The 17,134-nt window shown below is 40.0% G+C and overlaps 1 protein-coding gene across 7 annotated transcripts in view; it reads left to right on the top strand.

Moving 5' to 3' along the window:
- Window positions 1-17,134, top strand: part of MITF (melanocyte inducing transcription factor) — a 216,138-nt gene that overhangs the window by 183,346 nt on the left and 15,658 nt on the right. For 4 of the 7 annotated variants that reach the window (XM_069736509.1, XM_069736508.1, XM_069736513.1 and 1 more), the window contains 6 exons: window positions 1,378-1,470; window positions 3,372-3,401; window positions 3,559-3,601; window positions 8,500-8,556; window positions 9,217-9,292; window positions 11,749-11,896. In XM_069736509.1, the coding sequence (XP_069592610.1) occupies window positions 1,378-1,470; window positions 3,372-3,401; window positions 3,559-3,601; window positions 8,500-8,556; window positions 9,217-9,292; window positions 11,749-11,896 (447 nt within the window). The remainder of the gene's footprint in view (window positions 1-1,377; window positions 1,471-3,371; window positions 3,402-3,558; window positions 3,602-8,499; window positions 8,557-9,216; window positions 9,293-11,748; window positions 11,897-17,134) is intronic. The other 3 variants (XM_069736512.1, XM_069736510.1, XM_069736515.1) reach the window with 1 other exon arrangement.

Here is a 17,134-nt window from a genome sequence, read left to right as displayed (position 1 = left end):
GGAGCAAGCTGCATACATTTTATATTGAGCTGAATGGGAGCTGCATGGTAAGCTCCACCTAGCAATATAATCCATTTAAAGGGAACCTGTCACCCCGAAAATCGCGGGTGAGGTAAGCCCACCGGCATCAGGGGCTTGTCTACAGCATTCTGTAATGCTGTAGATAAGCCCCCGATGTTACCTGAAAGAGGAGAAAAAGACGTTAGATTATACTCACCCAGGGGCGGTCCCGCTGCTGGTCAGGTCGGATGGGTGTCTGTGGTCCGCTGCGGTGCCTCCCATCTTCTTTCCATGACGTCCTCTTCTGATCTTCAGCCACGGCTCCGGCGCAGGCGTACTTTGTCTGCCCTGTTGAGGGCACAACAAAGTACTGCAGTGCGCAGGCGTCGGAAAGGTCAGAGAGGCCCGGCGCCTGCGCACTGCAGTACTTTGCTCTGCCCTCAACAGGTCAGACAAAGTACGCCTGCGCCGGAGCCGTGGCTGAAGATCAGAAGAGGATGTCATGGAAAGAAGATAGGAGGCGCCGCAGCGAACCAGAGACGCCCATCCGACTGGACCAGCAGCGGGACCGCCCCTGGGTGAGTATAATATAACATCTTTTTCTCCTCTTTCAGGTAACATCAGGGGCTTATCTACAGCATTACAGAATGCTGTAGATAAGCCCCTGATGCTGGTGGGCTTACCTCACCCGCGATTTTTGGGGTGACAGGTCCCCTTTAAAGAGGGCCTGTCATTTGTTATATATATATATATATATATATATATATATATATATATATATATATATATAGTGTAAATGCTGCTTTTCTCCTGAATCCGGCGATGTTTTTCTTTTGTTCCTGCGCCTCTCCGTTCCTGAGATATGACCACTTCTTCCCTGCATGTAATTCTAGTCTTTTTAGCCAAGTGGGCGTGTTCCTCAATTCTATTCAATAGATAACTCCAAGAGGGACACGCCCATGAGTAGATTTATATACAGCAAAGAAAGGGCCATATCTCAGGAACGGAGAGGAGCAGGAAAAAAAGAAAGACATCGCCGGATTCAGAAGAACAGCGGCATTTACATTTGCTACTCTAACTTGTAACATAATTTTTCCAGGACTACAGTATTTATTGGCTTATCTTTAGGATCATCGATCGATATCAGATTGCTGCCAGGATGACGTCACCTCCCGTGTTTATTAGATGCAGCTCTAGAATTTGTGATAGTGGCCACTAGAGGGAGCTCACTCAAAATGTTGAGTTAAATGGGAGCAGTGTTAGTCTGTATGCGGTGAGCTCCCTCTAGTGGCGACTACAGACAACTGGCATTTGTCTATGCTGGAGAATTAGTCATGAAAGCTGAACTCCGAACCATTACCTCTTTACTTTTTGCAGATGGACGACGTGATTGACGACATTATAAGCTTGGAATCTAGTTATAACGAAGACATTCTCTTGATGGATCCGGCAATGCAGATGGCAAACACGGTACGGCGGTGTTCCCTAGTAACTATTTGTGTTATTATACGTCTATTACACTATTACACATCATTAAGGTCATGTTGCATTATTTGATAAGAGTTTATGCACGGCCGCGTGTCGCAAGTCTTAGATTTACTCCAGAAGGCGGCTTGTAGACATGTCTAGGTTGGAGACTATATACTAAGTATAAAGGGGGTGAACCCGGAATTTTAAGTTATTTTGTATCCACAGGCATAGGATGGGTGATGATTTACTGATTGCTGGGGTGTTAAGTGTTAGGACCCCCGGCGACTCTGAGAATGGGGCTCTCTGTTGAACATGTACATGCTCGTCCTTTGCTCCATTCATTGTCTAACGGACCTAGAAAAAAGAAAGGAGCTCATTTTGTGCTTTTTCATTTCTTAATATATCTTCATATCATCCAGAGCTTAATTTTCCTGATATATGATACAATGCACAATCTTGTATGTGGCCATAGATGTAAAATGATAATGTCTTCACCTCCTAAAGCCACCACTAGAGGGAGCTAACTGAATACAGTTCATAGATCGAATTCACTGACAACTCAGATAGCTCCCTCTAGTGGCGGCTGCAGGAAACCATAATTTTAACCATTGATTCCATTTGTTGCTGGGGTTTTAAAGCCACTTTGATATAGATAATACAAAATAAACTAGAATAGAATTTTAGAACTGAAAATAACACTGTGATAAAAGATGGAAATTAACATTTTTTTTAATGTATGTATTAGTTTTTTTTTATTATATAAACTGCTTTTTAATCCAATTTATTCTTGAGAAAGATGAATGGCGATCAGTACGACTCCCACGCTGTTGCACGCTCTAGATTTTCTTCAGTTGCCAAGTGATATAATGATAACGGCATTGTGGTTTTTTAAAAGAGTTTTCCATGTTTGGAGACGTTTTTATTCTTTAGGGCTAAAAAAATCATTTTTATAGTTGGTTTTTCATTAAAACTTTTGCACCTTTTTCGCCTTTGTGTCGCACTGTCTGAGAGTCCGTCAGTGAGCGCACGCTGATTGGCCAATGGGAGAGCTTGTTACTCTTTTATCTGTCTTTTTCGGAGCTCCTCTCAGCTAATTTAGGACAACAGACGTTGAATGTGCAAGAAAAAAAAGAGTTGGTCAAAGACAAACGGTGCAAAATTTTTAATGAAGCCAAACTGCAGAAGTGATTTTTACCCCCAAATAAGTGCATTGAACTGAAAATAAATAAATAAATAAATAAAAAAAATAAAAAATTAAATCCCTCTTCTATTTAATTCTATTGAGCCATTTCTGGGATAACCTCCATTACAGCTTAGAAGTAAAAAAAAATTATATATAAATATATATATATATATATATAATTTTTTTTACTATTATTATTATTTACTATTATTATTATTATATAATAACTTTAAATTACTGTATATATGTTTGTGTATTTATGTATATAATGTATATATATATATATATATATATATATATATAAATACACAAACATATATACAGTAATTTAATGTTATTATATAATAATGTAAAATTAATATATAATAATTTAAAATTAATGTATAATAATAGTGTAATATATATATATGTATATATTATATTTTATAAAGTTATATTATAATTATATTATAATTATTCCATTATATATTAGATATTATAAATATATTAGTATTCATTATTATTATATATTATATATATATATATTTTTTTTAATTTTTTTTTTACATTTAGAAAAAATGTAAATTGTGAAAATTTTTGTTTATAATTAGTGTATAAATATAATATATTATTTTTCTTTTTTGGGGGGTGGGGGTGACTTCAATGATAATTTGCTTTGTGTACCCGTCACTGTTCATTATACATTGTTAGAACAGATTTAGGTTTTATTTTTTTGCAGGTAAGACAAGCTGGATCATACCTCCCCCATGTAAGTTTCCCAAAAATTATTTTACTTCAGCTGTGACTTTAAATTTGATCGATCTCCATTAACCCCTTCATCTTTGATCCTGTAGACTTATCTGTATTTTACCCTTTTAGATAAATATAGAACATTTATCTACATTTTTTTTCTTTTTTTTTTCCAGATGCCCGTATCTGCAAGTTTGATTGACATTTATGGAAATCAAGGTATGCCAGCTCCAGGGTTAGATATCAGTAATTCATGTCCTGCTAATCTTCCCAATATCAAACGGGAGCTTACAGGTAAATGACTTACATAATAGAGAGGTTCAGACTTGGAGCGAGTTACTACAGCCAGATCCATGAGATACATCCAGGAAAATGAAAGGATCGATAATCCATCGATATCCCCGGGAATCTGACTCCATACATCACACGTACATATGTTACCCTGGCACAGCGCCGTACATGTGAGTGTGGCTGAACCTGGTATTGCAGCTTCCACCTATTCTCATAAATGGGGCTGAGCTGCAGTACCAGTGTCAGCCACTACTGTACCCATGGCGCTGTTCTGGAGTAATGATTAGGACCCTCTTATCTGATTGGTGCGGTTGTCGTGAATCAGGTGAGGTCTATAGATAGGTGAATCTGCCTAAATTAAAAATTTGCAGATTTATTAAAAATTGTGCACATTTGGTGCAAATTGAATTAGTTGGGAAGGGGTTAAAAGCCTATCTTTTCCAAACTAATCAATATTAAGGTTAATCTTAAACGCTTTTAAAGTTGAACTTTGAACAAAAAATTTAAAATTTGACCCCATTATCCTCCAAAGAATCCCCCGCATAGTCCACCTATGACTTATACGGTGTTTTCCCCCCTGTAGCGCAGCAAGCAGTAAAGCAACCTGCTGCTTTGCAGCTGTCATAAAGCGGAAACGTGTAGATTTCAGCTAGAACCCCTCTGCAGGTCTGCATATAAAATACTGCCCCCTGCTGGTCAGGGCATGCAGTGCGTCCCTCCAGTTCTGGGAACTATAAGTCCCAGCACTGCATGCGGGTCACGGGAGTAGATTATTCTCCATGCAGACTCTGAAGCCGTAATCTCTGCACTGACTTCAGGGGTTTTGTATTTTTCTCCTGTTTGTGCATTTTTCATATTTTTAATTTTTCACCCTTTTTGCCTGAGATTGCGATGTTTGGAAAACGATTGCCAAATACAGCAACCACTCTAGACGAATCATCCGATCCCCATGCCCAGACGACCCCTTTAAAAGAAGTTGTTGACTTTTGAAGCCATTTTTTTTTCTTAAATCCACGTATTTTGGGCTAAAAATCTTTTTTTTTTGCTATTTTATGTAAACATTTTGCACCGTTTGGCTTTTACAGGCTCTTTGTTTCTTGCACATTTCAACTTTGATGTGGTCTGCGGTCATAAATCAGCTGAGAAGAGCTCAGAAAAAACAAACTCTCCATCGAATAGTCAGACTGAGCTCACTGATGGACCCTCAGTTAGCTCATTCTGCAGCCAGACAATAGATACAAAGAAAATGACTTATTGGCATATATATGTATTTAGAGGAAACGATGAGCCTGATCTGACAATATAAACTGAGCACAAAGCCTTGTAGGGAATGTAGCGCTTATAAAAATGGTATCTTTAGGGCGTATTCACACTGCATCTTTTTCTGCCTAGTAAAAATAGCTCTCAAGCAGAATATGCCTCCTTTTCTCAGAAGTTTTTTAAGTTTTTTTATAGTTTTTTTTTTAAGTTTTATTTTCAGTGTTTTTTAACACCATTTTCCGAGTTTTTATTTTCAGTGTTTTTTTAACACCATTTTCCAAGTTTTTATTTTCAGTGTTTTTTAACACCATTTCCCAAGTTTTTATTTTCTGTTTTTTAACACCATTTTCCAAGTTTTTATTTTCAGTGTTAACACCATTTTCCAAGTTTTTATTTTCTGGTTTTTTTTAACACCATTTTCCAAGTTTTTATTTTGTTTTTTTAACACCATTTTCCAAGTTTTTATTTTCAGTGTTTTTTTAACACCATTTTCCAAGTATCTTTTCATTTCTATTAAGCAATTAAGCACCAGTATATATTTTTCACAAAAAAAGTGCAAGAAGATGACTTGTATTGTGAGTATTGTGGCATTTTCCATAAAAAAAAAATGGACTAAGACCTGATGGTCGAAACGCGTCGGCGTTGACCACCTGGGACCCCCATCTCTTTTTTGCAAATGTTTGCATTTTAAAGTGTTTTCAATAAATTGACTTTTTAGAAGATCCATGCTGGAGATTATTTTTTCTTTTTCATTGCTGGCTCTGGACTACGCCCTTGACCAAGGCGGCTCCGTGCATGGACATCATTGCACTGTTGAGGGATTGGTGAGCTGACTTATTTTCTTCCCATTTTTTCCTTTTTCCCTATTTTTATAAAAAAAAAATGGCAGATAAAGACAGTGTGAACACACCTCAATTTTATCACCACCATAGTCCATGCAATCTTCACACTGCCAGACCAGTAATGGCGGAAATCTAATGATTTTGCATCTTGCTTATGATAAGTCATGGCAATGATAACGATGGGTGCAGACTGCCATCTAGTGGCCAAAATAAAAATTTCATTTCAGGACCTTTATATGCTATCAGTTAAAAAATAAAGACCCCCGATTCATCATTTGTTTTTTTATTTTTGTAATTTTTCTGTTCTTGGGGAACTCATTGAAATTTTTTCATGCCATATCCTTCAAAATGGCAAAAATTTGTGCACAAAATCAAAAGTGCTCTTCATTTTTGTCTATTTTGTTTCCCCCAAAATGTGTGAAAATAAGAAACTTTGTAATATATATCATTAGAAAAATCCACTTCTTTCTCCTCCTGGAAAGAAGCGGATTTCTCTGATAAGATATGTTACAAAGTTTCTTATTTTCAAGTTTACTATGGATTTATAAAATAAAAATTAAATGTATAGTTACTTTTTAAAAGAAATAAAAAAATATGATAATATTTAATAATATATCATATTAAATAAAAATTAAAGCTACAGTTACTTTTTAAATGTTATCTGTTTATTTTTATTTTTGCAAAAAGTCGCCTGTTCTGTTAAAATGTTGCAAAGTTTATGGGCTTCCATAAAATCACTCTAGAGGAAGTACATAGTGGATGCTTTCCTGAAACGGAAAGTACTTGCAAGCAGCATAATACAAAGAATAGCAGGTTTACCCAGAATCCTTTGCAGTAGGCGGAGCTATGCAAATCATCTCTTTCCACCCCTGTCTAATCCACAGCGCTTGGAACCGCCAAGCGTGCAATGCTGCGGATTAGTTTCTAAATTTACACAGCCAACCAATTCCTACCTGTGGACACGTGTTTCGGGCTTTAGGCCCTCATCAGCACAGGGCTGGAATTGGTTGGCTGTATGGAGTGGGGCTCGGTGAGCAAGCGATACATATATGCTAGCCACCTTAGGGAGAGACCCAAGTTGGGCTAAATGTAGCGGGACGAAATTTAGAAACTAATCCGCAGCATTGCACGCTTGGCGGTTCCAAGCGCTGTGGATTAGACAGGGGTGGAAAGAGATGATTTGCATAGCTCCGCCTACTGCAAAGGATTCTGGGTAAACCTGCTATTCTTTGTATTATGCTGCTTGCAAGTACTTTCCGTTTCAGGAAAGCATCCACTATGTATTTCCTTTAAGTAGAGGGCTTTTCGGTCTCTTTCGTCCCGCTACATTTAGCCCAACTTGGGTCTCTCCCTAAGGTGGCTAGCATATATGTATCTAGAGGAAGTAGGGAGACTGGAGGACATTTATGCAGAAAAGTTTTGCAACTTTTTAAAAAGGCAAAAAAAAAAAAACCATCTGGAAACCATTAAACGCTGCCGCAATAATGAACATAAAAGAAAATGTATAGATAAAAAGTATGTAAAATAAACTTTAAAATGGCACAAATAAAAAAAAATTCTAAATAAAAAAACACGTAAAAAAAAGCACAAAATAAAAAAATGTAAAAACAAAAAGCATAAAAAGGCACACATAAAAAAAACTAAAAACAAAAAGAATGTAACATAAACTTTAAAAAAAGGCACAAAAAAATGTAAAAACAAAAAGCATGTAATATAAACTTTAAAAAAAGGCACAAATTAAAAGGGTTTCAAGGTGCGAATTAAAAACAAGGAAAAAAAAACACCACAAATCAGTAAGTAAATGAAGCAGGAGATTGTAGCTCGTCTGTCAGCAGTCCTATGTAAGGCAGGTTTCACACGTCAGTGGCTCCGGTACGTGAGGTGACAGTTTCCTCACGTACCGGAGACACTGACTCACGTAGACACATTAAAATCAATGTGTCTCTGCACGTCAGCGTGTTTTCACGGACCGTGTGACCGTTTGAAAAACACGGAGACATGTCAGTGTTCGTGGGAGCGCACGGATCACACAGACCCATTAAAGTCCATGGGTCCATGTAAAACACGTACCGCACACGGATGCTGTCTGTGTGCAGTCCGTGTGCCGTGCACAAGACAGTGCTACTGTAAGCGCTGTCCCCCCAGCTTGTGGTGCTGAAGCCCCATGGGAGGTGGAGCCGCATATTCATCACTGTAATAAGCGGCACCACATGACCGCTCATAGAGGACAAGCAGCGATGCTGAGAGGAAGCATCGAGGGAGCTGGGTAAGTATTTTAATGCCAGCGGACGGGCGCACAGGGGGAGGGAGGGGGGAGATTACCGGGAACTTTATTTTAACAAAAAAAAAAAAGATTTTTCATTCCTTCGCTCCAGCGAACGCTGCTGGAGAGAATAAATGAATGGGGCTTCAGCACCACAAGCTGGGGGGACAGCGCTTACTGTAGCGCTGTCTCCTGCACGGCACACGGCTGCAGCACGTGTGCCACACTAATGTGCCACGTAAGGACACGGATAACTCCAGTACCGATTTTTCCAGTACCGGAATTATCTGGACGTGTGGGACAGGCCTAAGAAAAACAACAGCCATATCATCATGATCTGCCAAGTCACAAACTCAGCTCTGCTACATTTTTTAGCGATCACGTCGATCCCGATCAGCTCTTATATTCCTGCATTCTACATATCACTTAATTTCTAACTTAAAAAAAATATTTTTTTTCAGAGTCGGAGGCCAGAGCGCTCGCCAAGGAGAGGCAAAAGAAAGACAATCATAACCTTAGTACGTTGAAACAGTTCAGTGTGTGTTTGTCAAGTGATGTTATTATGGCAGCTTATGTATGAGGCTGGAGAGATAAGCCCAGCACATATAGTGCTGGCATGGTGCCAGTGCCATTTTCACACCCTTTAATAGTCTGATCACATGCAATTTCAATGCAGAAACTTAATGACTTGTATTTTGCATTAATTGCAAAAACTTAAACATTTTTGTAGAATTTTTTTTCACATAAGTGGAATCCCGGTTCCTTGTCATGTGACCTCATAAACAATATATTATGCAATATTCGTTAGTACGCACTTGTGCAATTATATCAGTTGCGTTTCTGTAAATCTCATCCTAACGACCCAAACATCATTATACGGCCAAATTATGGGGATCCTGAATTTTTGGAAGTGCAACATCTCCCTCTAGTGGCCATATATCATTACTGCAGGTTTCAACAGTTCTTTAATTTAATCTATGATTTAAATAGGGAGGATGAATTAACAGTAGTCCTATTAATCCAGCATCTATGGGAATTTATTGGTGCCGGATTATCATATTTTTTTGAAATGGCACATTCCGGATTATCAGATTGTAAAATGCCAGATTATAGGAATATCGCTTTTCGAAGTTATGCATCCGCTCCCGCTTACGTATTACACTTTTATCCTCCTGCAGTTGAGCGAAGGAGAAGGTTTAACATCAACGATCGTATAAAAGAACTGGGAACCCTCATACCCAAATCGAATGACCCGTGAGTATAATCTGGATTTTCAGCATATTTTTATATTCGGGAGCAGTAATTTGCAGATTGAGGTTCTCCCATCAGAACGAAACGAGCCGAGCTTCAGTGTGAATCTTGGAGAGGTGTAGAGCAGCCGTCTCATGAGGCAGGAGGAAGATTGCATACTACTTCAATGTCCTTCTAGATTACTATAACCCTGTAAATACCTGTAGTTATCAGATCAACCACTGGGGGCAGTAACCACCCTCTCCCCCTTTAAGAATATTGTATTATCGTGATTCAGCATAGGTGAGAAAGCGTCGACTTGGTTGGTTTATTGCTTGTAGATTATAAATATTTACATGTTAAATGATGGGCTAGTGATTATACACAAAAAAACAGTTTAAAAAAGCAGAGCTTCGGTTTAAATCACTAGGACTGGCGAGAGCACCCTCCTGAGACTTTTAGGACACAGGAGGTTACTAAGAATATCCCCATATAGTTACATAGTAACATAGTTATTAAGGTTGAAGGAAGACTTTAGGTCCATGTAGTTCAACCCATAGCCTAACCTAACATGTTGATCCAGAGGAAGGCAAAAAAGAACCCCATGTGGCAAAGAGTAAGCTAAACATTGGGGAAAAAATTCCTTCCCGAGGAAGGACTAAATTATATAGGGCAGATATAGAGAGGTGGACAGAGAGCTAGAGGATGGGCTAGTCCTTATACACAGAAACCAGTGTAAAGAAGCAGAGCTGCAGTGTAAAGCACTAGGGCGGGGGAGAGCACCCTCCTGAGACTTTGAGGAGACAAGAGGAGACTAAGAATATCCCCATATACTTGTACTAAAGTATATAGGGCAGATATGGAGAGATGGAAAGAGAGCTAGAGGAGGGCTAGTCCTTATACACAGAAGCCAGTGTAAAGAAGCAGAGTTGCAGAATAAAGCACTAGGGCGGGGGAGAGCACCCTCCTGAGACTTTGAGGAGACAGGAGGAGACTAAGAATATCCCCATATACTTGTACTAAAGTATACAGGGTAGATATAGAAAGATGGACAAATAGCTACAGGATGGGCCAGTCTAAAAAAGCAGAGCTTCAGTGTAAAGCACTGGGGATGGGAAAAGCAAAATCCCGAGACTTTGAGGAGACAGGAGGTGAGTAAGAATAACCCCATATACTTGTTCTAAAAGTATATAGGGCAGATATAGAGAGATGGACAGAGAGCTAGAGAATGGGCTAGTCCTTATACACAGAAGCCAGTCTGAAGAAGCAGAGCTTCAGTATAAAGCACTAGGGCGGGGGAGAGCACCCTCCTGAGACTTTGAGGAGACAGGAGGAGACTAAGAATATCCCCATATACTTGTACTAAAGTATACAGGGTAGATATAGAAAGATGGACAAATAGCTACAGGATGGGCTAGTCTAAAAAAGCAGAGCTTCAGTGTAAAGCACTGGGGATGGGAAAAGCAAAATCCCGAGACTTTGAGGAGACAGGAGGTGAGTAAGAATACCCCCATATACTTGTTCTAAAAGTATATAGGGCAGATATAGAGAGATGGACAGAGAGCTAGAGAATGGGCTAGTCCTTATACACAGAAGCCAGTCTGAAGAAGCAGAGCTTCAGTATAAAGCACTAGGGCGAAGGAGAGCACCCTCCTGAGACTTTGAAGAGACAGATAGAAAGATGGACAGAGAGCTAAAGGATGGGCTAATCTGAAGAAGCAGAGCTTCAGTGTAAAGCACTGGGGATGGGAAGAGCACCCTCCTGAGACTTTGAGGAGACAGGAGGTGACTAACAATACCCCCATATACTTGTACTAAAGTATATATGATAGATGTAGATAGATGGAAAGAAAGCTAGACAATGGGCTAGTCCTTATACACAGAAGCCCGTCTGAAGAAGCAGAGCTTCAGTATAAATTACTGGGGATGGGGAGAGCAAAATCCCGAGAATTTGAAGACACAGGAGGAGACTCAAAATTACTTTATAATTTCACTAAACAGTATAAAGGATAGATTAAAAGAGACAGACATAAAGCCAGAGGCTGGGCTAGTTCATATATAAAGAAGCCAGTCTGAGGAAGCAGAGCTTCACTATCAAGCACTGGGGAGAAAAGAATCCTGAACCTCCGATAAAACAGGAGATGACTCAAAACTACATTAGATTCTTATACTAAAAAATATGTATGATGGAAAGTGAGAAAGAGAGCTAGCGGATGGGCTAGTGCTTATACTCAGCAGCCGGTGCGAAGGAGCAGAGCTTCAGTATAAAGCAGTGAGGATGGGGAGAGCAGTGTCTTGAGCCTGTGATGAGACGGGGGGGCTCGGACTTACACATTCTGTATACAGTGTAGACATGGACAGGTGGTGGGCTCATGCTCATACTCAGCGGTCATCCCGGCAGGACAGAGCTTCAGTGACATCAGCAAATATCACATCGGTCTCACAAGAGTATTTTAATCCCACCTAATTCTCCATTCTAGGGACATGAGGTGGAACAAGGGAACGATCCTGAAAGCCTCGGTGGATTATATCCGCAAACTGCAGCGAGAGCAACAACGCTCCAAGGAGGTGGAGAATAAGCAGAAGAAGCTGGAGCATGCGAACCGCCACCTGCTGCTCCGAATACAGGTCAGCAGACAGTGCAGAACCTGCACCCCCAAAAGTCTCCCTGCACGTCTCAGTGCGGGAGGCTTTATAACATGCTGTAACCTTTCTGTGTCCGTCTGATTCTTTACCTAAGCTTCAGCACAACGTGCGGCACCTCACATCACTTGTATTTATTTATTATTTATTACACTTATATAGCACCAACATATTCCGTGGCGCTGTACATACATTATCTTCACTCACTGTCATCATTGGGGCTCAGCTCCCTATTTTAAAGTATTTTGGAGTGTGGGATTATAAGGGGTAAAGCTATTTTTTGCTGGGATCACCAGGTTTGTGTAGGGAGACTTTTTGGCCTTGCAATGCTCCTGTAAAATATGCAAGTAGCCTTTTCACGGAGGAAGAGAATAGAGACTCTAGCGGCAGCTATTCTATTCTAGTCAATATTGGCATTTTAATGAGTGAGCGAGGAAACTGGAATACATGGTTAGATAATAGATCAATAGATAGGTCTACAAAAAAAATATATTTTTTGTCATCATCGCAGGTGACTTTGTACTTTTCTGAATCATCTTTTTGTCCTGATTTCAAAAATGTCTCAATTCCTTATCATTTAGAGTTCCTTTGAACACATCATCTCTCATAAGCTCTCTGATCTGAGGGCCAACAAATACCCCTTTCTTTCAGTTTTGCTGGTGAAATTCTGGAGAATTTCGGTGAAACGTACTGGAACCCTTGTGAATTTGTCTTTCCCATGGTTTTCACAAAGTTTTTAATCAATCCTAGCTTTATATGTAATGAAGGAAGAAAGATTTTTGTTGGAACAACTAAAGGATTATGCTGAACATTGTCTCTACCTGGAGCATAGATGTTTCTCTGTCCCCGATCACGACTAACATAATGCTCTATTGTATTTCTACCGTCCCATAAACACAAGAAGCAACGCTGTTTTGTGAAACCTCCTTGCATTCCCATTAGCAGACCAATCGCTTTCAAATCTCCACAGATATTCCATTGATGATGCTTATAATGTATAGCATCCAAAACAACTGACGGATTTTCATAACTTTCCTTTAGATGACATGGGTGAGCAATAGGGATCGATGGTTTCATATTTCCATTGTGAAGCACCACTGCTTTCAAACTTCTCTGGGACAAGTCAATAAACGATCGCCAATCTGCCAAAAAATACTCATGATTCAGTTCTTCAAAGAGGCCATTCACATTGTTACAGTACACCATTGGTCCATCAACTGTGATAAATTGTGTAGAGACTCAAAAAAAATAAAAATGTGATGAGCCGACCGACTATATGTAGATATTTCCCCAGAGATGACCGAGGCAGCTTGTATTTAGAACTGATTTTACTGGAAGTAATCTGGTAGATAACTATATACATTTGTGAGGTAACCGGGTCAGCCTAAGCCTTACAGAGGAACATTTGCAGACGGGCAGCTTCTCAGTGTGATATTGGCTGCTTTCAGGTTCTCTCTCTGGGGAGACCCTCACTCAGTTACACCTCGGTGGCTGCGCTGTTTTCTTCCCTCTGAGGCGACTTGACCTCCCAGAAATGCACTGAAAATCCTCTCACAATGGCGGCTGTCCGCTGCCTTCCCTTTTATCTCCCTGTGGCAGGGCTAGAGGCCTGTCTCCTGTCAGTCTCACACACCAGTCCTTGCTGCCATCACCATCCTTTTCTGACTGACTCAAATCTTACCGCCTCATACGTTAGCTCCTCCCCATAACATGTGACTTTCCGAGAAGCAGTCATTGGTTGGCTGCACTGTCAATACTCCTTCCCATAAAACTCACTAAAACCTTTACTGATGTTGTCCGTGTAAGAAAATTCACAATTAAGTAAGACAAGCAAAGAAATGGGAATAACAGGAAAAACCACATACCTTGAAAATGCAGAAATAACGTAATAACAAAACTACTTCTATCTCAGAAACTTTATGTGATAAAGCAAAACTAAGCATATTTTTGGAATCCGCACATCAAACTTCATAAAACAGACATATTACCTTTACTGATGATTTTTTTTGTGTTGACCAGTGTAATAGATAGATAAGTTAGATTATAGATAATAGATAGATAGATAGATAATAGATAGATGGATCACTAGATAATAGATAATAGATAGATCATAGATAGATCAATAGATAATAGATAGATAGATGATAGCAGGAGAGATAATAGATAGATAAATAGATAGATATATAGATAGATAGATAGATAGATAGATGATAGACAGATAGATAGATAACAGATAGATAACAAATAAATAGTTAATAGATGAATAGATAGATAATAGATAGATAATAAATATATAATAGATAGATGATAGATAATAGATAGATAGCTAGATAGATAGATAATCAGAAAAAAACAAGCAGCACTCCAAAAATCAAAGTGAAAAACTGCGGCTTTACTGATCCATTAGCAGCAATGTTTCGGCAGATTTCTCTGCCTTTCTCGAGCTTGAGAAAGGCAGAGAAATCAGGTGAAACGTTGCTGCTGAGGCCCCTTTCACACTTCCGTTTTTACAATCTGCACAGGATCCGTCAAAATGTTGAAAAGACGGATCCTGTGCTGATTGTAAAAAACGGATGCACTGGAGCCATTTTTTTGACGGTCCAGTTTATCCTAGAAAACTATGTGCACACGTTGTGTATGTGTCTTCACCGCGGTTTTTCGCTGCGCAAACGCATACAGAACACAACGCATGATAAAAATAATAAAAAATAAAAATAAAAAAAATCGTGATATTCTTACCTTGCGGCGTCCCGTGCAGCCCCCGCAGCCTTCCCAATGCTTGCAATGCGCCGTTCCCAGTGATGCATAGCGAGACAATGACCTGTAATGACGTTGTGATCTCGCGAGACCGCTACGTCATTGGTTCATTTCGCAACGCATCACTGGGAACCAGAGCTGCCGGCAGCATCGCGAGCTTCGGGAGTGGGGGGGGGGGGGGGTGGTGGTGAGGTAGGAAGGCCATGGGGGCTGTGCGGGACGCCGGAAGGTAAGAATATCACAATTTTTTTTTTTATTATTATTTTTAACATTATATCTGTTTACTATTGATGCTGCATAGGCAGCATCACTAGTAAAAAGAGAGCGAGCGAGAGAGAATTTCCTCGACAGGAAATTCTTCCACTCATGCTCAGTTTGAAAAGATGGCACCCGTCCCTGGATTCCTGCTTTTCACAGTAAGCGACGGATCCTGCACCCATAGGCTTCCATTATAGCCAACAACGGGCAGCGCAGGATCCGTCGCAGAGCGATTTTCCGACGTGCAGAAAAAACGTTCCTCTGTGCGTTGTCTCCACCCGACGGACAGTAATTTTACGACGGATCCGTTGCACGACAGACGAAACATGTGACCATGCGTCGCGATCCGTCGCTAATACAAGTCTATGAGAAAAAAACGCATCCTGCGGCCAAAATCGCAGGATCCAGTTTTTTCACAAAACGACGCATTATGACGGGAGATGAAAGACGGAAGTGTGAAAGAGGCCTAAAGCCACGGTTTTTCACTTTGATTTTTGGAGTGCGGACTGTTTTTTTCTGATTTTCTATTTTGGAGGTTTGGACATCACCTTTACAGGTTTTATTGCAACCGTGTTTTTTTTGGTAGTGCTGCCAAATTTTCTTGCATTATTAGATAGATAATAGATGATTATATAATAGATAGATGATAATAAATAGATAAATAATTAGATAATAGATACATGATAGATAGATAGATAGATAGATAGATAATAGATAGATAATAGACAGATAGATTAATAGATAGATAGATAGATTGACAGATAGATAGATAGATAGATGATAGATAGATGATAGATAATAGATGATAGATAGATAATAGATAGATAATAGATAGACAGATAGATTAATAGATAGATAGATAGACAGATAGATAGATAGATGATAGATAGATGATAGATAGATAATAGATAGATAGATAGATGAACAAGTGACAGATTGCAATTTACAAGCATCTCTGGATTCTTCCGCAGAGGATATAATCTCTCTCTTATATATAGGTCTCATTCCCTGATCTCTCAGCCCCTTCTCCCCTGATATAAAGCCTTCAATGTCAGACCAATTATAGCTCATTTACATTTCTTTTACTTCCTGCACAGTTTTTCTCTCATTCATCACTAGGCACCTTGATAATGAGCTGAAGGTGCGAATATCTGCACTAAATAGACATAGGTTATACCGGTGCCAGAGGGCCCTTGTGTTATACAATGATAAAATTAGCTTTGTGAAAAATACATGTGCACTGACACGTGTCATAGCCTTATTCTATAGTGAGCGCAGTAACCAAAACGTTTTTCTTAATGAATCTCAGTTTGGGCCGATGATAGATCTGAACCCGACCTGTGTACACGCTCCTGTAAGTCTGGGCGCTCATTACGGAGTGAGTCCTGTTCCATTTTCCGAGTGGAGTGTTGCTTTCTCATCTTTAGTCCCCCATTTATGAAGCCACCTTAGAAATGAAAGGTTTGTCCCATAAATAGCCTAAATCACCAGGATAGGGGATAAATGTACAATTGCTGGGGCAATAAACTCAAGATTAGAGGTTCCAAAGTCCCCTGTGTGGGTGGATCGGTAGTGAGCATGTGCGACCACTTCTTCATTTGTTGTCTTTAGGAGTGGTGGTCGCACATTGTTAGGGTGCGTTCGCTACCCGGGGTCCTCCGTGCAGGAGAGGAACCTGCTGCTGGCAAATGGCGGCGCTATATGGCGTTATAAGCGAACTCTGTTAACTCCACAGATTCGCTAGAAACAAGATGCTGTGCCCTGTTAACCTCACAGAGGTAAACAGCTACCAAACAGAGCAAAACTGTGGTCATGCAGTCAGAGAAACAGGCAAACAACTCCTCACAGGAGGTGCCGGTATTCTAACGGCTTATTTCAGCCAAGGCCCTGAATACACACATACAAACTCCTCACCGGAGGTGCCGGTATTCTAGGGGCTTATTTCAGCTAAACCCTAACCACATCCAGACATGACCACACTGGCGCTGAGCCCATAGACTTTGGTTTGATACTAGCGCATGGCCGTGCGGCCATGCAAACCTTTTATAGCTGCAGCAGACAAGGACCTTCCAAGTGGTCCAATAGGAGCTGCTACAGGGCCTGAGCGTGTGACCCCCGACCTCTAATGAGAAGTCCTCCCGTGGGCATGCTCAGTGTGTGCAAAGCAGGATTTAGTCCCAGAAAAGCCTGCACACCGGTGACCAGTGC

Source organism: Ranitomeya imitator, chromosome 8 (assembly GCF_032444005.1).
Source record: "Ranitomeya imitator isolate aRanImi1 chromosome 8, aRanImi1.pri, whole genome shotgun sequence".
Taxonomy (NCBI): domain Eukaryota; kingdom Metazoa; phylum Chordata; class Amphibia; order Anura; family Dendrobatidae; genus Ranitomeya; species Ranitomeya imitator.
This window is presented reverse-complemented; position numbering and strand designations above follow the sequence as displayed.